The 24,171-nt window shown below is 43.1% G+C and overlaps 1 protein-coding gene across 1 annotated transcript in view; it reads right to left on the bottom strand.

The window, feature by feature from the left end:
- Positions 1 to 4,167: 4,167 nt before the first annotated feature.
- LOC126174742 (arylsulfatase B-like) overlaps positions 4,168 to 24,171 on the bottom strand; it is a 147,161-nt gene continuing 127,157 nt past the window's right edge. The window contains exon 8 of the mRNA XM_049921062.1: positions 4,168 to 5,991. Coding sequence (XP_049777019.1) covers positions 5,513 to 5,991 — 479 coding nt within the window. The 3' untranslated portion in view covers positions 4,168 to 5,512. The remainder of the gene's footprint in view (positions 5,992 to 24,171) is intronic.

The raw sequence follows: 24,171 nt of genomic DNA, 5'->3' as shown, positions 1-24,171 counted from the left end.
CCTGTGCCATTTTCCAATCATTTGGAACCTTCCGTTCCTCTAGAGAATTGCGGTACACGGCTGTTAAAAGGGGGGCAAGTTCTTCCGCGTACTCTGTGTAGAATCGAATTGGTATCCCGTCAGGTCCAGTGGACTTTTCTCTGTTGAGTGATTCCAGTTGCTTTTCTATTCCTTGGACACTTATTTCGATGTCAGCCATTTTTTCGTTTGTGCGAGGATTTAGAGAAGGAACTGCTGTGCGGTCTTCCTCTGTGAAACAGCTTTGGAAAAAAGTGTTTAGTATTTCAGCTTTACGCGTGTTATCCTCTGTTTCAATGCCTTCATCATCCCGGAGTGTCTGGATATGCTGTTTCGAGCCACTTACTGATTTAACGTAAGACCAGAACATCCTAGGATTTTCTGTCAAGTTGGTACATAGAATTTTACTTTCGAATTCACTGAACGCATCACACATAGCCCTCCTTACGCTAACTTTGACATCGTTTAGATTCTGTTTGTCTGAGAGGTTTTGGCTGCGTTTAAACTTGGAGTGAAGCTCTCTTTCCTTTCGCAGTAGTTTCCTAATTTTGTTGTTGTACCACGGTGGGTTTTTCCCGTCCCTCACAGTTTTACTCGGCACATATCTGTCTAAAACGCATTTTACGATTGCCTAGAACTTCTTCCATAAACACTCAACATTTTCAGTGTCGGAACAGAAATTTTCGTTTTGATCTGTTAGGTAGTCTGAAATCTGCCTTCTATTACTCTTGCTAAACAGATAAACCTTCCTCCCTTTTTTTATATTCCTATTAACTTCCATATTTAGGGATGCTGCAACGGCCTTATGATCACTGATTCCCTGTTCTGCACATACAAAGTCGAAAAGTTCGGGTCTGTTTGTTATCAGTAGGTCCAAGATGTTATCTCCACGAGTCGGTTCTCTGTTTAATTGCTCGGGGTAACGCTGCTACATCTCACCTACTATCATCATGGTTCCTGAATTCTTACATATAATGTTCACGGAAGTAACTTACTTTAATACCTGCTGTTCTTTACTTGGAAATATCAATTATAATTAGAGACGACCAGTTAACTCTCTTACTTAGTTTCCACTTACAGAAAATTATTACAGATTTTATTACAACCAGACACACCTTCCACAGATGTTATTGAGCCTTGTAGGGAGCTAAAAGTATGAGGTACTTTTATGGTTCTTAGCTCATAGAAACGGCATGTTGGGAGTTGAAAGCAACTGGCGATCCCATCCCTTAGGAAATCTTGCCAGACAGGTCCACAGCTGTACAGGGCGGTCAGGGGAGCTCCTACTCGAGGCAGGGCTCCAGCAGAACAATGCTGCGATACCTGCCGTGGCGCCAGCAGAAGGCTGGTGTGATGGTCTGAAGGAATGTGTCTAAGCAGTGGTGTCATAAACTGGGCATTGTGTGCAGAGCCACATGTAACAAAAATTCACAAGTTTTCGTGTACACTGATACTGCAAGTAGGTCAGTGAACCACCTCCCACAGCTGCCTTGGGTGTAGAAGAAAAATGTTTGGAGATACTAAAAACCGCCAAGACACAGGCGATTTAGATAAAGATATTTGAGATTGTATCTATTAGCTTCTTGCTGTGGGAAGTGACATCATTTCGGAGAAAACATCTCTTTCCCCATTCGGAAAACTTAAAAAAAAACAGTAATTTGCTGTTTCTTTTTTTTCAGAGACGCAGGTTTCTTAACTCTGGCCCTAGTTAAACATGAGTTTGTGCTGTCATGTGGGAGGGGAGATTAGCGCGTCTAGAGCCCTGTGAGTTGCTCAAGACGGCGTGAAGGTGGTGCCGTTTGTGCACTTCATGCGCAAATGGATTTTTTTCCTGGAGAGATGAAAAGCACTCGCGTGCGGACTTTGTTCTGGAAGAGCTTCTGGTCGAAGCTCTGGTATGTGTGCTGGGTACTTGGGACATGTCCTAAGACTGACTTCACTTGCGAGTAGTTTAGACTGGGGGCCTCTGGCGAAGCTTTTACTGCACCGACAGTGTGACTTCAATCGTCTTGGACTAATTTTTGCTGAGGGAAACTTATTCTTTTTTGGTTTACCAGTCTTGACGTTTGGTATCGTTGTGCGCACTATCGTATAAGTGAGCCAAACTGATCCTTGGTACAACCAGCAAACGGGCGTGGCACACACTGAAATCTACTGTGATTTCAGGACTCTGGTAGAGATGAAATTTGCGATCTGCCTTCCTGATCCCTAGACTGTGAGATTTTTGCATTTCTTTCGTGGCCGCGATCAATTCATAGGTGTCGCCTCCATGTCTCACCTTCGCCTCACACATCCTGCCAGCTGCAAGTTACATCGCCACATGAAGCAGAGAGGTTAATGTACTGTCGTTCCTGCGTTGTCAGGGCATACAGATCTCAATCGCCACTTGCTCTCAGCTGCACCTATCTAGAGAAACTACAGTAGATTTGATAAATCAAAGTATGCTCTTCGTGAGATCGCTTCAGTTTGCATTATCCACATTTTTAGGGCCAGGGTACTTGACTCACTCCACTAGTTATACTGTCTCTGTCACACAGGTCTTTGTCCAGTGTAGTCTTGAATCACCTGTTAATTGTTTACAGTATTGAAACAATAATTTATTTTGCATAATTTAAGTCTGTTTTAAAGAAAAAATAAATGTTATTAGAACACTGAAATTATGCCAACATTGTCAGTTATTTAAACAGTCCCCACTAGGGTTACCTTTCAATATCACATTCGTCTTTCATCTTCTGTGTGCAATAATATCTGTATGAGGCACTGTAATTAACTAGTGACAATTGTAATGAAAATATCTGTCAGCAAATTGCTAATTTGGGCAATACAAGATTGTATTCCAAGCACACACTCTCTATCCTTGAGAATGTATGATCCCATTGACATTGGCTGTAAAACAAGAGCCGGCCGAAGTGGCCGAGCGGGTAAAGGCGCTACAGTCGCAGGTTCGAATCCTGCCTCGGGCATGGATGTGTGTGATGTCGTTAGGTTAGTTAGGTTTAAGTAGTTCTAAGTTCTAGGGGACTTATGACCACAGCAGTTGAGTCCCATAGTGCTCAGAGCCATTTGAACCATTTTTTTGTAAAACAAGGAATATCTTAAGATACAACTTAGTATTAGGAAAAATCTCAAAACGAAATTTTAAACGTGGGTACAATGAAGGCAACTTCAGGAATGAAGGAAGACGGATTTCTATTACCGTAAGGTTAACGTGAGTTATGATCTGTGTCACTTGATAGGAATAAACAATTTTAGAGTTACCAAGCGATTTGCCAATTAATATTAGAAGGCGATAAAGGATAACCACAGGATGAAATGAATAAAGAACACGATTGTGTAGTGATAAATGAGATTTAATGCTACACTGGAGCTCGGATCCAAATTTCCTGCATTTCAACGGCATTTGCGTTAACCACTACGCTACCTGATGTAGTGTAATAAATATATAATGTACCGAATCGACTGTGAGAAAGCTAAGTGGCAAAGACGTTATCTGAGAGACTCTATGATAATTATATCGTTGACTCGGGATATTACTCTCTCTGTGGTTTTACTCGTAACTAAGGGTAAGTAGAGTTTTCTGTTCACTTCTTTTGATGTTATGTGGAGAATTGTACAAGAAACACAATAAACCGTTATTATTTCATGAGAACAAAGGTGAGCTTCACGACCTTTATTAGTATTTTTGGAAGTATTGAAACAGCAGAATTGTTTCAGATAGAATGCGACGTGTACGGGAAGAGACGTGGACTACAGCACTCGAACCTGCAATCTCATGTATGAATAGTTGCTAAAAATATCCAGCCGTCTCTCCCAAGACTCTTCATACGCGGAACAAACAGTAATTCTTTTAACAGCACTATCAGAGACAATTTTATCACGTTGTTACGATCTTTTACTGCGAGCATAATACATCGACAACAGAAAAAAAAGAATTAGACAAACACATAAAAGAATCTACCACACTGAGTCCGCCCCAAGGGCTTAACCAAACTTCCAGGACCTATAACGATTCTGTGTTTAATTTCGGAATACATGTACTAAAGATTCCGTCACTGGGTTCATGGAAATTGCATTATTTTGGGAATGGAGAAGGAGGAGAATCTGTCGTTCATGGAAATTGCATTATTTTGGGAATGGAGAAGGAGGAGAATCTGTCGTATAAGAGTTGGAAAATCGCGGATGGGAAAATCAGCGCCAATGAAAGTTGGCCTCGAACGTGAAGCCTGATCAGGCAGCTTCATTTTTAAAATGAACGCTTACGAAGATTAGGATATGATTCGAGTCATGGTCCTACGTTACATTTCAAACCAGGTTTCGAATCCCAGTGTGGTAAAAATTTTTAATTGTAAATACATACTCATTAAACATAAGTTCAACTTACGTGAACGATCTGCACTGATATCATTTCACTTCGTTGTTTCTTCACTTCTTTCATCCAGATCAATTCATTTATTTCATTTCATTGCATAAAATCAGTTTCAAATGAAGAAGAGTACAGGGGATTTAGTCCCACAATAAATGATATTCAAATAGTTTAAGTACAAAGTACCCTGATTTTTTTATGAGAATCGGCCTAAAAATTAACTACTGATGCATGGAAAAATGGAGGGAAATTGATATTATGGAGATTTATTTATAAACTGAGAACACGAAGGACTAAGGTTATCCTCTGTCTGGTTGGGTATCACGTATGCATAGCCAAAAATTCTGGAGCGCTGTATGCTGGAGACATGATTGCAGAAGGAGTTGAGATGGTGATGTTATAGGCACGCAAATGTGACTGCAGAAGGAGCTCAAGTACTCCATCAATCATTTCATCAAAGAGTGCTAGTATTAAACTGGAGGCGCTAAGGCATGGTTGTGGAAGGAGTCATGTTATCCTTCAAGTAGCTCGTCAATGGGAGGTGATGGGTAGGTTTCGTTGAAAATCGATAAGTTCAGATAGTGTTGCAGAAGAACTCCAGGTAGTCCCCCAAATAGTCCACTAAAAGGAGGCGATGGATGGGGCAGCATTTATTGAAGCTTAAGACACTCAGATGTGATTGCGTAAGGTGTTCAGGTAATTCCTCAAGCAGCCAATGAATTGGTGTTGAAGCTGAAGGGGTTAAGATGTAATTGAAAGAGTAGAGGTAATCTGTCAAGCATTCGCTCAAGGTGGATTAGGAGTTGCTGAAGGTGTAGAAATGCATCCAGAAGGAGTGCTTGTAGTCCCTCTAACAGTCCGCCAATGGAGGTATGTGTGACTGAAACTGGAATCACTCAGATATGATTCCAGAAGGAATCTAGCTAGTCCTTCAAAAGAAGTCCGCCGAGGGTTGGCGAGTTACTGTTGAAGTCGTAGACGCTCAGGTAGTCCAGGTACCCCCCAAGTAGTCCGCCAAAGAGGGCCAGGTACAGATCAAATGGAAGACGTTCAGACACGGTTGCAGAACGAGCTTGTTCAGTAACATAAGCAGTGTCGCAGAAGGCGCATTGTTGTGGCAATCGGGGACGGTCAGACGTGGTTGCAGAAAGAATCGGTGTAGTCGCACAGGCAGTCTGTCCAGGGCGACCAGGTGTTGTTGAAGTGGGCAGGATCGGCAAGTGAGTTCTGCAGCAGCAGGTCTGCCTGCCGCACCCAGGGCGTCCGCAGGGCGACGAGGCGCTCCAGCAGGAAGTCTTTCAGCAGCGGCTGGCTGCCGGCCACCACGCCCTCCTGCTCGCAGGGGTCCTCCCGCAGGTTGAAGAGGCACGCGTCGTAGCTGGACCTGGGCACGCACCGCGGCGTCGACGAGCTGGAGGCGCAGCTGACGGTGGCGTCGCGGCGCAGCCGCAGCATGGCGTCTACAGGCGTCGCGGCGCCCAAGGCTAGCGACACTGCGCGCCCGCAGGGGCTCGACGCTACGGCCTCGGGGTCGTAAGGCGGCGTGCGGGCTGCGTCCTCTCTCCCAGAGGCGCCGAAGAAGCCGTCCAGCGAGCCGTTCTGCAGCGTTCCTGCAGGTCGTAATTACTTTGTAGTTACTTTATCTGCCTATCTCCTAACTGCATCCCCCCCCCCCCTGTAGTGGGACGAAATTGAAGCGTCACCCATCCACCAGTGTCAGCCCAGTTTGCAGGTGAATATAAGTTTAATTTAGTTTTTGTTTATGTATTTTTGTAATATTTTGTAATGGTTGTGAATTGCCTAAAGTTTTGTATTTTTTTTATGTTTCATGTACGGAGAGGGCGGCGCAACGAACGGAGACAGCATCTTCGCTGCCGCGACCAGAGAGAAAATTGCTGGCCACTATACGTCGCGGGTCGACAGCCAAAGAGCAACAGGAGATCCTGGAACCGAGTTGTTGCGTCGTGCTTCTAAAAATTGATAAATGAAAATATGTAATTTTTTTGTACAACAATGATATCATAGGAAGTTTAATCTTATTGAAAATGTTACTCCTATCTCGTCAAGGCTCAGGTTCACGTCTGTATGTAGGAAGATAATAAACTGGTGGATGCTATTAAAGTTGAAATACGTGTTCTGAGGATTTATTTATGAAGAATTATGTGAATGAATTAATAATATATTTGACGAGATTATTGAATTTTGACAGTGTTCATCGCGACTTTGAATCTCAAAGTTTATTTAATGTAGTTCTAATATCGATTAAATCAAGATAAAGTGTATCAATATAATTTCTGAGGAGAAACAAATTGAAAAAGTTTACGCAAAACAATTGGCCCGAGTAACGTAATTCTGTGCATACGACTCAAATGATGTTTTACAGTTTCGTTCAAGAACCATTCTGAGACAATTTAAAAAGAATATAAATAATTTTGACGTGGGTTGTAAATGACGTGGGTGACGAAATCTGCACATGGTCATATATCAAAAGAAAACCATTTATAAAAACTTACGTCGTTACACTACAACCCCCCCCCCCCCAAATCTCTCCCCGGTGTTGCTCAGACACGAGAACCTGCACTACTACACACGCACGCACACACACACAAATAAACAAATGCACACAGACTAGCACAGATAGATCTTAGAAGAGGAGGTCACGACGTTGGGATCACGGATTCACTTCAAACTTCGTACACCTTTAATAGGCCATTAGAACAATACCTGGTGGTCCACTGATCGTGACCGGGCCAAATATCTCACGAAATAAGCGTCAAACGAAAAAAACTACAAAGAACGAAACTTGCCTAGCTTGAAGGTGGAAACCAGATGGCGCTATAGTTGGCCCGCTAGATGGCACTGCCTTAGGTCAAACGGATATCAACTGCGTTTTTTAAAAATAGGAACCCCCATTTTTTATTACATATTCGTGTAATACGTAAAGAAATATTAATGTTTTAGTTGGACCACTTTCTTCGCTTCGTGATAGATGGCACTGTAATAGTCACAAACACATGGCTCACAATTTTAGACGAACAGCTGGTAACAGGTATGTTTTTTAAATTAAAATACAGAACGTAGGTACGTTTTAACATTTTATGTCGGTTGTTCAAATGTTATACATGTACCTTTGTGAACTTATCATTTCTGAGAACTCACGCTGCTACAGCGTGATGACCAGGAAATACCACATTAATGCAATAAATGCTCAAAATGATGTCCGTCAACCCCAATGCATTTGGCAGTAAGTGTAGCAACATTCCTCTCAACAGCGAGTAGTTCGCGTTCCGTAATGTTCGCACATGCAAGGACAATGAGCTGTTGTCAGGCGTTGTCGGTGGATCACGACAGCAAATATCCTTTAACTTTCCCCACAGAAAGGAATCCGGGGACGTCAGATCCGGTGAACGTGCGGCCCATAGTATGGTGCTTCGACAACCAATCCACCTGTCATGAAATATGCTATTCAATACCGCGTCAACCGCACGCGAGCTATGTGCCAGACATCCATCATGTTGGAAGTACATCGTCATTCTGTCATGCAGTGAAACATCTTGTAGTAACATCGGTAGAACATTACGTAGGAAATCAGCATACATTGTATCATTTAGATTGCCATCGATAAAATAGGGGCCAATTATCCTTCGCCCCATAATGCCGCACCACATATTAACCCGCCAAGGTCGCTGAAGTTCCACTTGTTGCAGCCATCGTGGATTTTCCGTTGCCCAATAGTGTATATTATGCTGGTTTACGTTACCGCTATTGATGAGTGACGCTGCGTCACTAAATAGAACGCGTACGAAAAATCTGTCGTAGTCCCGTAATTTCTATTGTGCCCAATGGTAGAGCTGTACACGACGTTCAAAGTCGTCGCCATGCAATTCTTGGTGCATAGAAATATGGTACGGATGCAAACGATGTTGATGTAGCATTCTCAACACCGACGTTTTTTTCACGATTCTCGCGCAATTTGTCTGCTACTGACGTGCGGATTAGCCGCGACAGCAGCTAAAACACCTACTTGGGCATCATCATTTGTCGCAGGTTGTGGTTGATGTTTCACATGTGGCTGAACAGTTCCTGTTTCCTTAAATATCGTAACTATCTGGCGAACGGTCAGGACACTTGGATGATGTCGTCCAGGATACCGAGCAGCATACATAGCACACGCCTATTGGGCATTTTGATCACAATAGCCATACATCAGCACGATGTCGACCTTTTCCGCAATTGGTAAACGGACCATTAAAAAACACAGGTAATGTATCATGAAGCAAATATCATCCGCACTGGCGGAATGTTGTTTGTGAGTAATATAGCGCCATCTATCACAAAGCGAAAAAAGTGATCCAACTAAAACATTCATATTTCTTTACGTACTACACGAATATGCAATAAAAATGAGGTTCCTTTTTAAAACACGCAGTTGATATCTGTTTGACCTATGACAGCGCCATCTAGCGGGACAACCGTAGCGCCATCTGGTTTCCTTCTTCAAGCTAGACAAGTTTCGCTCTTTGTAGTTTTATCTTTTGATGCTTATTTCGTAAGATACACTCCTGGAAATTGAAATAAGAACACCGTGAATTCATTGTCCCAGGAAGGGGAAACTTTATTGACACATTCCTGGGGTCAGATACATCACATGATCACACTGACAGAACCACAGGCACATAGACACAGGCAACAGAGCATGCACAATGTCGGCACTAGTACAGTGTATATCCACCTTTCGCAGCAATGCAGGCTGCTATTCTCCCATGGAGACGATCGTAGAGATGCTGGATGTAGTCCTGTGGAACGGCTTGCCATGCCATTTCCACCTGGCGCCTCAGTTGGACCAGCGTTCGTGCTGGACGTGCAGACCGCGTGAGACGACGCTTCATCCAGTCCCAAACATGCTCAATGGGGGACAGATCCGGAGATCTTGGTGGCCAGGGTAGTTGACCTACACCTTCTAGAGCACGTTGGGTGGCACGGGATACATGCGGACGTGCATTGTCCTGTTGGAACAGCAAGTTCCCTTACCGTTCTAGGAATGGTAGAACGATGGGTTCGATGACAGTTTGGATGTACCGTGCACTATTCAGTGTCCCCTCGACGATCACCAGTGGTGTACGGCCAGTGTATGAGATCGTTCCCCACACCATGATGCCGGGTGTTGGCCCTGTGTGCCTCGGTCGTATGCAGTCCTGATTGTGGCGCTCACCTGCACGGCGCCAAACACGCATACGACCATCATTGGCACCAAGGCAGAAGCGACTCTCATCGCTGAAGACGACACGTCTCCATTCGTCCCTCCATTCACGCCTGTCGCGACACCACTGGAGGCGGGCTGCACGATGTTGGGGCGTGAGCGGAAGACGGCCTAACGGTGTGCGGGACCGTAGCCCAGCTTCATGTAGACGGTTGCGAATGGTCCTCGCCGATACCCCAGGAGCAACAGTGTCCCTAATTTGCTGGGAAGTGGCGGTGCGGTCCCCTACGGCACTGCGTAGGATCCTATGGTCTTGGCGTGCATCCGTGCGTCGCTGCGGTCCGGTCCCAGGTCGACGGGCACGTGCACCTTCCGCCGACCACTGGCGACAACATCGATGTACTGTGGAGACCTCACGCCCCACGTGTTGAGCAATTCGGCGGTACGTCCACCCGGCCTCCCGCATGCCCACTATACGCCCTCGCTCAAAGTCCGTCAACTGCACATACGGTTCACGTCCACGCTGTCGCGGCATGCTACCAGTGTTAAAGACTGTGATGGAGCTCCGTATGCCACGGCAAACTGGCTGACACTGACGGCGGCGGTGCACAAATGCTGCGCAGCTAGCGCCATTCGACGGCCAACACCGCGGTTCCTGGTGTGTCCGCTGTGCCGTGCGTGTGATCATTGCTTGTACAGCCCTCTCGCAGTGTCCGGAGCAAGTATGGTGGGTCTGACACACCGGTGTCAATGTGTTCTTTTTTCCATTTCCAGGAGTGTATTTGGCCCGTTCACTGTCAATGGACGCCCCACGTGTTGAGCAATTCGGCAAGTAGTAAAATACTCTAATCTGGCAGTTCCGAATAAATCGCAAGAGACCTTTTTTCGCTCCTATTACGTAAGTGATGTATCTGTGCCAAGGTGGCGGCTGTAAGACGTCACGGTGGTCAAGTGGAGGGGGCGCATGGACACTCACCACCTTTTATGCACTGCACCAGAGCACGCTTGTCATTCGCCCAACTCTACCGTCCCTTCCTTGACTTCTGCCCTCATTTCGGGTGCTTCTTCCCGGTAGCGCTGCTGGAGAAATCGTGGCCAAGCCTCATATGTTGACCGCTGCCCACTCTGACTCCACGCCCCATCTGCCGAGCAGGGCATGCCTGCAAGTCTTACCATATCCCCACCCTTCCTTCCCCCTCTGTCTACGGCCTCTCTCATTTTAGATTACTTTCAGTATTATTGTTTTTATTTTTTTCTCCACACCTTGTTAATATAGTTTTGCACACCTCGTTAGAGTGTAATATCTCATGTTGGTTGAAGAAATACATATTTGAAGAAATACATATGTTTCTTTCCTTTAATTTAAAATCATGCGAAGTTCAGAAGAACGCAAAATCCCGAAGATTGGCTAAAATTTACAGACGTGCCAAATTTGGCACAGACTTCAATGCGAGATGCCTTTAATAGGTTCCATAACGAAACATTGTCTCGAAATTTGGTAGAAAATCGGAAGAAATTTTGGTCGTATGTAAAGTACACAAGCGGCAAGACGCAGTCAATACCTTCTCTGCGCAGTGCCGATGGTACTGTTACCGACGACTGTGCCGCTAAAGCGTTACTGAACGCAGTTTTCCGAAATTCCTACACCAGGGAAGACGAATGGAATATACCAGAATTTGAAACACGAACAGCTGCTAGCATGTGTTTCTTAGAAGTAGATACCTTAGGGGTTGCGAAGCAACTCAAATCGCGTGATACGGGCAAGTCTTCAAGTCCAGATTGTATACCGATTAGGTTCCTTTCAGATTACGCTGATACAATAGCAGTCCTATACAACCGCTCGCTCACCGATAGATCTGTACCCACAGATTGGAAAATTGAGCAGGTCACACCAGTGTTTAAGAAGGGTAGTAGGAGTAATCCATCTAACTACAGCCCTATATTATTGACGTCGGTTTGCAGTAGGGTTTTGGAGCATATATTGTACTCAAACATTATGAATCACCTCGAAGGGAACGATCTATTGATACGTAATCAGCATGGTTTCAAAAAACATCGTTCTTGTGCATCGCACCTAGCCCTTTATTCGCACGACGTAATGGCCGCTATCGACAGGGGATGTCAAGTTGATTCCGTATTTCTAGATTTCCGGAAAGCGTTCTTCACAAGCGACTTCTAAATCAAGCTGCGGGCCTATGGGGTATCGTCTCAGTTGTGCGACTGGATTCGTGATTTCCTGTCAGGAAGGTCGCAGTTCGTAGTAATAGACGGCAAATCATCGAGTAAAATTGATGTTATATCAGGTGTTCCCCACGGAAGCTTCCTGGGACCTCTGCTGTTCCTGATCCATATAAATGACCTGGTTGACAATCTGAGCAGTTCTCTTAGGTTGTTCGCAGATGATGCTGTAATTTACCGTGTAGTAAGGTCAACCGAAGACCAGTACCAGTTGCAAAGCGATTTAGAAAAGATTGCTGTATGGTGTGGCAGGTGGCAGTTGACGCTAAATAACGTGTGAGGTGATCCACATGAGTTCCAAAAGAAAAAATAGTACTCGATAAATAGTACAATTCTCAATGCTGTCAATTCAACTAAGTACGTGGGTGTTAAAATTACGAACAACTTCAGTTGGAAAGACCACATAGATAACATTGTGGGGAAGGCGAGCCAAAGGTTGCGTTTCATTGGCAGGACACTTAGAAGATGCAACAAGTCCACTAAAGAGACAGCTTACACCACACTCGTTCGTCCTCTGTTAGAATATTGCTGTGCAGTCTAGGATACTTACCCGGTGGGATTGACGGAAGACATAGAAAGGGTGGAAAAAGGGCAGCTCGTTTTGTATTATGACGTAATAGGGGAGAGAGTGTGGCAGATATGATACGCGAGTTGGGATGGAAGTCATTAAAGCAAAGACGTTTTTCGTCGCGGCGAGATCTATTTACGAAATTTCAGTCACCAACTTTCTCTTCCGAATGCGAAAACATTTTGTTGAGCCCAGCCTACATAGGTAGGAATGCTCATCAAAATAAAATAAGAGAAATCAGAGCTCGAACAGAAAGGTTTAGGTGTTCGCTTTTCCCGCGCGCTGTTCGGGAGTGGAATAGTAGAGAGATGGTATGATTGTGGTTCGATGAACCCTCTGCCAAGCACTTAAATGTGAATTGCAGAGTAATCATGTAGATGTAGATGTAGATGTAATTTTAAAAAATTAAAAAATAAAGAAAACAACAAAAAATGAAAAAAAGCTGGAGAGGAGCGGTTCTGAGCCGAGAAGGGGAAGCACCGTAGACATGCCTTAGGTTTCGATCCCTGCACACTCTGTCTCCATTGACTCAAAGCTGATAATTCTATTTCCTGAAAAAAAAAGTGGTTAACAAGAGGGTCGTGGACGAGGCGATGGTTCGAATCCCGCTACAGGGAGTCATTTTCATTCCTATAGTGTAACTGTAAACTCCGTGACATTCAAAAAAATTGCACCTATCCTATTCGTTCTTGCTACGTGAGAAACGTCTCCCCGCTACGCAGGTTAACTGAAAAATGAGGCCTGCCTCTATGTCTGCAGCTCGAAGCGTCGAAGTACAAAGTAGTTCCAGGTACCTTACCACATTGCGTATATAATGGGTTTCGCAAATCATGTGAAGCATACATTTTCAGCTCTTCTGCGTTTCTTCGTTTACTTGCCCATAGTTGTAAATACGTTTCTTCTAATAATTAAATTTAGTTACAATTAACAGGTAATTAAATAGTACAAAGTTGACGAAAAGTTCATGCAAATATATGTCGTTTTTTAATTAAATTACTTCTCGTATGACATATAAATTAAATAAAATGACCAGTGATGTAAAAGTATAGTTTAAAAATAACGTTTGAGTTGGAGTCGAACCGTCGGCTCTCACACGTCCGTCTTCCGTAGCGCCAGCGCTAACCGCTTGCCGACGATGAACACCAACATCCGGCACCACCTAAGCACACTTAGATAAGCCCCAAAATAGGCGCGTAAAACATCTCTTGCGATTTTGTCGCAATTGACAAAGTAATGTACTTAACTACTTGCACGCTATGTTGTTTCCAACGGCCTACTAAAGGTGTACAAACTTGGAAGTTAATCTGTGATCCTAATGCCGTCGGCTCCCTTTGTTTGGTAATCCATTTCAAGTCTGATCTGTGACTGGACCCTTCGACTTCTGTCCCTCTGAGATAGAGTAAGGTCGCAGTCGTCACTAAATACCCTGCCAGCAGTGAAGAATGCACTAGGAAGGATAGCGAATAAAGGAATTTTATTCATTTTGCGTGCACAGTTTCGTAGGAAGAACAGTTGATTAACAGTCGCGGTACAGAGAGAGACTACATCTGACAACACGAACGAAAAGATAGCTGACCTCGAAATAAGTGTCCAAGGAATAGCAAAGCAACTGAAATCACTCAACAGAGGAAATTCCACTGGACCTGACGGGATACCAATTCGATTCGACACAGAGTACACGAAAGAACCTGCCCCCCTTCTAACAGCCGTATACCGCAAGTCTCTAGAGGAACGGAAGGTCCCAAATGAGTGGAAAAGAGCACAGGTAGTCCCAGTTTTTAAGAAGGGTCGTCGAGCAGATGCGCAAAACTATAGACCTATGTCTCTGACATCGATCTGCTAAAGTATTTTAGAACATGTTTTTCGCTCGCGTATCATGTCATTTCTCGAAGCCCAGAATCTACTCAGTACAAATCAACATGGATTCCGGAAACAGCGATCGTGTGAGACCCTACGCGCTTTATTTGTTCATGAGACCCAGAAAATATTAGATACAGGTTCTCAGGTAGATGCCATTTCCATTGACTTCTGGAAGGCTTTCGGTACAGTTCCGCACTGTCGCCTGATAAACAAAGTGAGAGCCTACGGAATATCAGACCAGCTGTGTTTAGCAAACAGAACACAGCACGTTGTTCTCAATGGAGAGACGTCTAAAGACGTTAAAGTAACCTCTGGCGTGCCACAGGGGAGTGTAATGGGACCATTGCTTTTCACAATACATATAAATGACCTAGTAGATGGTGTCAGAAGTCCCATGCGCTTTTGGCGGATGATGCTGTAGTATACAGAGAAGTTCCAGCATTAGAAAACTGCAGCGAAATGCAGGAGGATCTGCAGTGGATAGGCACTTGGTGCCGGGAGTGGCAACAGACCCTTAACATAGACAAATGTAATGTATTGCGAATACATAGAAAGAAGGATCCTTTATTGTATGATTATATGATAGCGGCACAAACACTGGTAGCAGTTACTTCTGTAAAATGTCTGGGAGTATACGTGCGGAACTGCCATGCCAAGGCAATCCTCACAATAATCACCTGTAGACGGTCCGGGGCTCTGTGCTGCAGACATCGTCGCATTGTCCCCATCAATTGTTGCTGCTAAAAAGTACGAGGGTAATCCCAAAAGTAAGGTCCTCTATTTTTTATAAGTACATAGGCCTGCTTATTTCTACAATGGTTTACATCAGTTTACAGCTTGAACATTTAGCTGTTTTTCGACATAATCGCCATTTCTGTCGATGCATTATTGTAGATGCTGTGACAGTTTCTGTATGCCCATGTCATACCAACTCGTCGCCACGCTGTTCAGAAAGTTATGAACCTCTTCTTTCGCCTCATCGTCGGAGCTGAATCGCTTTCTGGCCAAGTGTTCTTTTAACCTAGGGATCAGGTGACTGTCACCGGGCTCCAAGTCAGGACTACAGGGTGGATGGGTGATTATGTTCCACTGAAACTATGGCAGGAGAGCAACGGTTTGCCGAGCGATATGTACGCTCTTGCTCAACATTCCTCTTCTCCGGTTCTGAATTGCCCGTTTGAGTTTTTCCAAAGTCTCACAGTACCAGTCAGCGTTAATTGTGGTCCCAGTGGTTCAGCTCCGACGACTAGGTGAGAAGAAGAGGTTCATAACTTTCTGAACAGCATGGCGGCAATCTGGTACGATATGGGCATACAAAAACTGCCACATCGTCTACAAAAATGCATCGACAGAAATGGTGATTATGTTGAAAAATAGCTAAATGTTCAATCTATAAGCTGATGTAAAACACTGTAGAAATAAACAGGTCTATGTACTTATAAAGAAAATAGGAGACCTTACGTTTTGGGATTACCCTCGTAATTAAGCTATGTGACGAGGCTGAACGATAACCAACAGCCAAGGGAAATGTGTGTCACTTCTCTCTGGCGCTGCTCTAGTGAAGCCACTGAGATCGCTCATGTCAGTAAGAGTAGTGAATCTGATTCCATATTCACATGACATTCCTCAAATCTCGACCAGTAGCAATGGAAATATTGTTGACCGATGATCCCTGCCTTCATAGGGCAGAATTTTTCCGATGCTGAATCGTGACTTTTGCTGGTGGTCGTTTCCGCTTCTTATCCAAGATACAACACGATATCCTACAGTGAAAAAAAAAAAAGGAAGCTGCAACATCCAGAAGGAGTTAAGGAGTTATGCAAGGTAAGCGAAAATTGGTAGCTGTGTGTCCTATATCTGAAAGATGACGTCTATTCTGATTTCATGCCAGTGATGACAGTGTGTTGGTTAGCAGGCCAAGTGAGCACCTGCAAGCCAAGCTGTATGCAGCCTAGACTCACAGGACCTACACATGGAGCTACGCTCAGGTGTGTGATTTCGTACGACAGCAGGAGCGCTCTCGTGGTTATCCCACACACACTACCTGAAAATTTGTACGTAATTCTGATGATTCGATCAGTTGTGCTGCCACTGATGAACAACATTGCACACATACATACTATTGCACACATACATTTATTGTAATCCAACATGTTCTACAGAGTGTCAACATGTTGCCTTGAACAGCTCGATCACCAAATATGCCTCCAATCGAGCATGCACGGGGCATCATCGAACGACACCTGCGGTGTCATCCACAACTATCACTAGCTGTTCCCATGCTGATGAAGTGTAACAGGAGTGGAAAACCGACTTCTGACATCTGTATAACACAATGGTTGCATGTCCGTAAGCATTCATTCAACATTCTGAAGGTTATACCGGTTATTAATATACAAGAATATTGCATTTGCGATGACTTCTCATGGGGCTTACATTAATCCATGATTTGCAAGTTAATAAGTTATATATGTTCAATGTTTTAACTTCGTTGATTGTTCCAGTGGCTGCTTGAATTTTTGGTTGTAGCTAATAATTTTGTGAAGTTTCGTTGGTATTAGTATTACTTGTAGTTTACTAGTATTAATACAAGTAGTTGCTTTCTTAGTAGAGAGAGAGATTTTCGAGACCGATACTGTTAGTTCTAAAAATAGCTCTACTGGTGTAACTGAGCTTGGGTAACGTAGCCATATAGTTTTTTTAGTAACTGTAAAATTTTACCATCAGTGAGAAGCATGGGTTCCGTCGTAGTTTGTGAGTAGTAGGTTATGGTGTGGGATTTGTTCAAAGTATTTTCATGGGGGAAGAATGCAGTGTGGAGACTAGTGGGCATTCAAGAGAGATCCTCTCCTGGGAATACATAATCTGTAGTAGAAATAAGTTGATACAGGAGCAGGAGCATAAGATCTGTGCCCTTCAGATGGAGTTACAGCAATCAAAGCAGGAGCTAGAGAGGTTAAAGAGGATGAAGGGGGATGGGAAATGGGAACTGGCAGTTGGCAAGAACGCACCTAGGAGGAGGAGGTATCAGACAGTTACACTTCGTGTATATGCAATAGATTTACCAACTGTCAGAGCTGAGTGGAGAGGAGCCTGTTGCAGATGTAGGTGTGAGGAACATGTAGCAGACTCCAGCAGTTAGGAGGCTTAAGTCAGTTGCAAAGTCTAACAGGAAGAAGAAGGTTCTGCTGCTAGGTAGTTCGCATGGTAGAGGTGTGGGCCATCAGTTGAAGGATTTTTTGGGGAGTGACTACAAGGTCAACAGTATTGTCAAGCCTAGTGCAGGGTTCGCTCAGATGACTGAAAGCATAGGGCAGTTCTGTACGAATTTTACGAAGGAGGAGCAGGTAGTCATAGTGGGTCTTGGTTGGGACGGGGAATGTGATGTAGGTGGTGACCCAAAAAAGATAGCTACTCAAACTAATGGTACCAATGTGCATTTCGTGCAACTGTTTCAGCTTCATCATCGGCCTCATCTTAATGCAGCTGTTAGACAATTTAACATAGAACTGGAAAAGACGCGGATGTCAGAGAGCATGTTTCACATTTCAGTCTGCCAGTTGAGTCTATCAGTAGATCAGGATTCACTAGGCATGACCTGCACCTCAGTAGGAATGGGAAGAGGTGGCTGGCTAAGCTTATAGGTGACAGTGTAGTGGGTGGTGGTGGTGGTGTCACTCATGGAAAAATTCCTGTAGTAATTGGTGTTAGAGCTGCACTTTTCCTTGATTGAAGTCAGCTGATAGGTATACCTGCTTAAGGGAAGTCCCTATAACTAAGGGCACACCTTCCGAGGATGTAATGTTACCAAGTAGAGAAGGAATTAGTATATTTCATCAAAATATAAGAGGTATTAGAGATAAAGTTAGTGAACTGCTTCTGGATGTTGACTCTGAAATTATAGGTATATCGGAGCACCACTTATGAAATTTGACAATTCAGAGACTTACTTTACCAGAATACAAATTAGCTGGCTGTTTTTCAATGAGTTCCTTGTGGTGTGGGGAAGTGCCCATGTACGTAAAAAACATATATTCCATTCGAGTCCATATACGTATTATGGCACTGCGCTGCACAGATAGTTGATTGTTATGCAGGGCCAGTTGAATTTAGTGAAACCAAACTTCTTATTATTGTTCTTTGTATTACCCCTAACTCTGACTTCAGAGAATTTCTGCTCAGGCTAGAGAGGGTTCTTGATTCGGTTTATAGGAAATGCCACAAATTAGTTACATGTGGTTACTTCAATATAAATTTTGTATATGATGGTGCAAGAAAAAGGATGTTGGTAGAGCTCCTAAATTCATACGATCTGATGCAGACTGTTATTTTTCCAACTTGGGTGAGGGGCAACACTACCACAGCCATAGGAAATATTTTTATTCATTCGTCATTACTACATGGTCATTCTATTAGTAAAAGAGTGCATGGCCTTTCAGACCATACTGCCAAAAATTTAACAGCAAAAGTCTTTTGTACTCAAACAAATGTCACATATAATTACAAACTATGTACGAAAGTTAATCCAATGGCAATAGAGAGTTTTTTAAAACTCGTCAAGGAATAAGAGTGGCAGGATGTTTATAGTGCCGATAACATAGTTGACAAATATAATGCCTTCCTTAGCACATTCTCATGCTCTTTGGGAGTTGCCTTCCGTTATAACGTTCCAAACGGGGTACTATCGGTAACAGGCAGCCCTGGTGGCTGACTAGTAGGATAAGGATATCATGTTGAACAAAGCGGAAATTACATCAAAATATTAGAAGTAGTCACAATCAAGCTACAGTAGCCCATTACAAACAGTATTGTAAGGTGCTTAGTAATGTTATCTGGAAGGCAAAGAGTATGTGGTATGCAAATTGAATGGCTAATTCACAGGAGGAAATGAAACCCATGTGGTCAGTCGTGAATGAAATGTCCGGTCAGCAGCAAAAAGTCGATATAAAGTTAGTTCGTAGTGAAAATATTTCTTTTACTGATAAGTCAGATACATGTATAGTACTTAATAATCATTTTCTGAGGATTGCTGGTGAATTAAATAAAAATTTAGTTTCTGCAGGTAATCATATAGCTCTCTTCGTAAATGCCTTTCTGAGGTTGATGTCTGTCATACAGACAAGAGTCAATAATTAAATCACCGAAGACTAAGGACGCACATGGATATGATGGAGTGCCTAGCAGAATATTAAAGTACTGTGCTGCACATGTTGGCCCTTGTTTTTAGCCATGTTTGTAATTTTTCCTCTAGGAATCGTCGGTTTCCTACATGATTAAATTACTCAGTAGTAAAACCGATTTATAAAAAGGGAGAAAGGGGTAATCTAGACATTTTTAGACCTATATCTATGCCATCAGTGTTTGCTAAAGTTTTCTTATGTGAATGCAAGCTTTCCGGTGTATACTGCTGATGAAATCTTCCATTCGGGAAGCTGTGTCGAAAATCCGCGGATTTTAGGTGCAGCTACCTGGATGGAAGCCTGAGAAGATTTCATCAGTTTGCTAAAGTTATTGAAAAGGCTGTGTATTTAATGATAATTGATCATTTTATATCGCATAATTTGCTATCAAATGTGCAGATCGGCTTTGGAAGTCGTTTAACAACTGAAAATGCTATATTCTCTTTTCTCTATAAGGTACTGGATGAGTTAAACAAAAGGTTTCAAACACTAGGTATATTTTTTGATTTAACTAAGGCATTTGATTGTGTTGATCACAAAATATTGCTCCAGATGTTGAACCATTACGGAATACGAGGAGTACGTCACAATTGGTTTACCTGTTTCATTAGCAACAGACAGCATAAAGGCATTATTCATAGTGTTGAGAATGGCTGTGATATGGGGTCTGAGTGGGGTACAGTCAGGTGTAGGGTGCTCCAGGGAACAGGGCTGGGGTCAGTCTCATTCCTTATTTATATGAATGATATGCCCTCTAGTATTACGTGTAACTCTAAAATTTTTCTGTTTGATGATGACAGTAGCTTGGTAGTAAGGGATGTTGTGTGCAACATTGACTCGGTTTCAAATAGTGCAGTTCATGATATAATCATGGCTTGTAGAAAATAAAATAATGCTAAATTAAAGTAAGACTCAGTTTTTACACTTTCTAACACACGGATCACAAAGCCTTACGTTTTAATTTCGCAGGATGGGCATATGATTAGTGAAACTGAAAAGTACAAATTTCTACCTGTGCAGATAGATAGTAAACTGCCGTGGTAAGCCCACATTCAGGATCTTGTTCAAAGACTTAATGGTGCCATTTTTACGATTCGAACGATATCTGAAATGAGTGATCGTTCGACACGGAATTAGTCTACTTTGCTTATTTTCATTAGCTTAAGTCGTATTATATTTTGTGGTAACTCTTCCCATACTGAAGGATATCTTTGGCCCAGAAATGGGCGATTCGGGCAATAAGTGGTGTAAGTTCGCGAACCTCTTGTAGACCCCTGTTCACGCGTCTGGGTATTTTGACATTTGCCTCTCAATATGTGTATTCCTTAGAGTTATTTCTAGTTAAATGGTTCAAATGGCTCTGAGCACTATGGGACTTAACATCTAAGGTCATCAGTCCCCTATAACTTAGAACTACTTAAACCTAACTAACCTAAGGACATCACACACATCCATGCCCGAGGCAGGATTCGAACCTGCCACCGTATCAGTCGCGCGGCTCCGGACTGCGCGCCTAGAACCGCTAGACCACCGCGGCCGGCTATTTCTAGTTAACGATATTAGCTTATTCCCAAGAATAAGCAACTTTCACTCAGTTAATACACGGCAGAAATCAAACGTGCATATGGATCGAATTTCCTTAACTAGTGTACAGAAAGGTGTGCAGTATACTGCTGCATCCATTTTCAATAAGTTACCACTACAATTCAAAAATTTTAGCAGTAATCCACGCACTTTCAAATCGAAACTGAAGAGTTTCCCCCTGGGTCACTCCTTCTATTCTGTCAAGGATTTCCTCGAAAAATTAAGCTGATTCTCGTTGTATTGTTGATTGCGTTTAATTAAACTTATGGTTTGAGTTTTTTTGGGTGCATAAACATTTTGTTTTTATCTGATATTACTTTCATGTTGTAATTTCATGTACTTTCACGTTCCATGACCTTCGAGATTTGCTCCTCAATTTGGTCCTATGGAACTTGAGGTGTAAATACGCGTAAAAAAATAAAAACGTTACCTATTCAAATTTATTCCTCAAGTTTTATTACTCTACACTGATTATTTCTTGGTGTTGCGCCACTTTGCATCGTAATTCCGCTGGTATTATAGGTACCGCCATCTTCACTCCACTCTCGCGTTCCATTCACGAATGGCGTGATATAAGCTGTCGTCAAAGCTCTGTATGAGCTCAACGTTCCTCACTTTTCTCGTCGGAATCACATCCAGAGACATATCTGAGAGAAAGCATAAAGTTACCCGACCCTTGTTGGGATGTACGCTCTCGAATATTCAACAGTAGACCTCTCCGCTACGCACGACGCCTCTCTTGTACCGTCTGCACTGAAGTATGTTGAGCATCTCCGTAACGCTCTCACGTCGAGTGAACGATTTCATGGCGAAACGCACAGCTCTTCCGTCGATCTTCTCTTTCTTCCATTTTGGCTAGACTTGGTATGTGTCCAGATCGATGAGTGACAAATAATCAACAAATTCGACTTCTGAAGGAAAAACCTAAAAGTCCTTCGTTACCCATAGACTGTATATACCTTGACTCCCAGCCATTTTATGAGTTTGGGCTGAATTGATAATAAATTTTGTACCCAAGTATGTAATATACTTCACACCTGTTTGACGCTGGTGGCGTGCCACCTTCATGGTGGTGCTCGGCAGTGAACATCAACTGATTGTAGCCGTGTGGCTCATTGAAATCAGCAGACGATAGGTGGTCGCTATGTCAATGGTAATCGACGAATCCTTAGCAAGAATAACCAATCACATAGATCGAAATGTCAGTTACAGTCACGTTTAGATTAAAGGGTATCGCTTGTATGTTGCTTGCAGATTGAACAGCAATTCTGTGATTGTTTATCGGTTCCAGAGCTACAGTATGGCTGTGGACAGTTACTCATAATCTACTACTAAAACATTTTGAATGGAGGAGGTCTTGTAAAAACTAGATATATCTGTGATCAGTTTCATGCAACAAACTGTTCATAGAAGAGACCATAAAATTCCGTTCCAACACGGGATGTAAAATGACTGAATGTCACACTACCCCAGTTAGCTAATGAACTAAAGTAATAATGAACTGCCACGATCGTAAACAAAAGCATCCATGAAACTGCATATGAGAATCTTGTCCGAGAAATTACAGTTCAAGACAGTATGTGATTGAAGCAAAGGTTCGTATTTTATGTAGAATATCGAAACTCAGTATCTCCTCAGAATTAAGGACGATTTTTGTTTTAATGTTCGACGAAAGTTTAGTTCAGTAGAGGGTGACCCTCTGTTGGGAATATGTGGGAATAATTGAGATAATGTTTCCATCCCAGAGGAATCATTCAGGCATTCGCCTTAATCGATTTAGGAGATCTGTGGAACCCTACTTTTGGATGGACGGCAGGTATTCGAACAATCTACGACGCAAATATAGTGCCTGGAACATTAAAACGATTCCCTCAGTCAGCTACTTCATAACGCAGCGTGTAACGCTTGGCTAATGAATTCACGGAGGACAGTCTGGCAAGCGCTGGTAAATATTCTGATTAACAGTTCTAATCAAGTCTTATTCGTCAGCGGCGTGGGGTGATTACCTCATCCAGAAAATAGTGAGGCTCTAGAAACTAGTCATAGAGTCAATAAAGTCATATTACAGCTACATCGTGGTCATGCCTTACTACAGACCTCTCGATTTTTGTGAAGCAGGTGCAAAATGGGCATTTCTTTTTGTACATGTCTATTATATATACTCACTCGATCAGCACTGCGTTACAATTTCTGTTACATTCGCCGAAATATGAACCAGCCACCGTCAGTAAAATGATGGGAACCTGACAAAACACGAGTCAGCAATCCTAATAATATCGTGACAAATTATTGGAATCCACAGTTGCAAACTCTAACATCTCAGAAATTACATACCGTTACCGTGTGTGAGCCGTCAATAGGTTTTCTTTATGTAGTCTGTGCAGTGTTGGCAAAGTGAAACTGGGGTGGGCAATATTTCGAGCAACTTAAGATAGCTAATGGGCAAATTATGCCACTTGGATTGCATAACTTAAGGAGCATGAAAAACAGTGCCAGACAAGAAAAGTGAACCTCCTAGAAAACGTGGTAGGAGGTCATATATGCAGGGTGGTCCATTGATAGTGACCGGGCCAAATATCTCACGAAATAAGCATCAAACGGAAAACTACGAAGAACGAAACTCGTGTAGCTTGAAGGGGGAAACCAGATGGCGCTATGGTTGGCCCGCTGGATGGTGCTGCCATAAGTCAAACTGATGTCAACAGCGTTTTTTTTAGTAGGAACCCCGATTTTTTATTACATATTCGTGTAGTAAGTAAGAAAAATGAATGTTTTAGTTGGACCACTTTTTTCGCTTGTGACAGATGGGGCTGTAATAGTCACTAACTTATAAGTACGTGGTATCACGTAACAATCCGCCAGTGCGGACGGTATTTCCTTCGTGATACATTACCCGTGTTAAAATGGACCGTTTACCAATTGCGGAAAATGTCGATATCGTGTTGATGTATGGCTATTGTGACCAAAATGCCCAACGGGCGTGTGCTATGTGCGCTGCACGGTATCCTGGACGGGATCACCTAAGTGTCCGGACGGTTCGCTGGATAGTTAAGTTATTTAAGAAACAGGAAGTGTTCAGCCACATGTGAAACGTCAACCACGACCTGCAACAAATAATGATGCCCAAGTAGGTGTTTTAGCTGCTGTCGCGGCTAATCCG

This window comes from Schistocerca cancellata, chromosome 3 (genome assembly GCF_023864275.1).
Source record: "Schistocerca cancellata isolate TAMUIC-IGC-003103 chromosome 3, iqSchCanc2.1, whole genome shotgun sequence".
Taxonomy (NCBI): Eukaryota; Metazoa; Arthropoda; class Insecta; order Orthoptera; family Acrididae; genus Schistocerca; species Schistocerca cancellata.
This window is presented reverse-complemented; position numbering and strand designations above follow the sequence as displayed.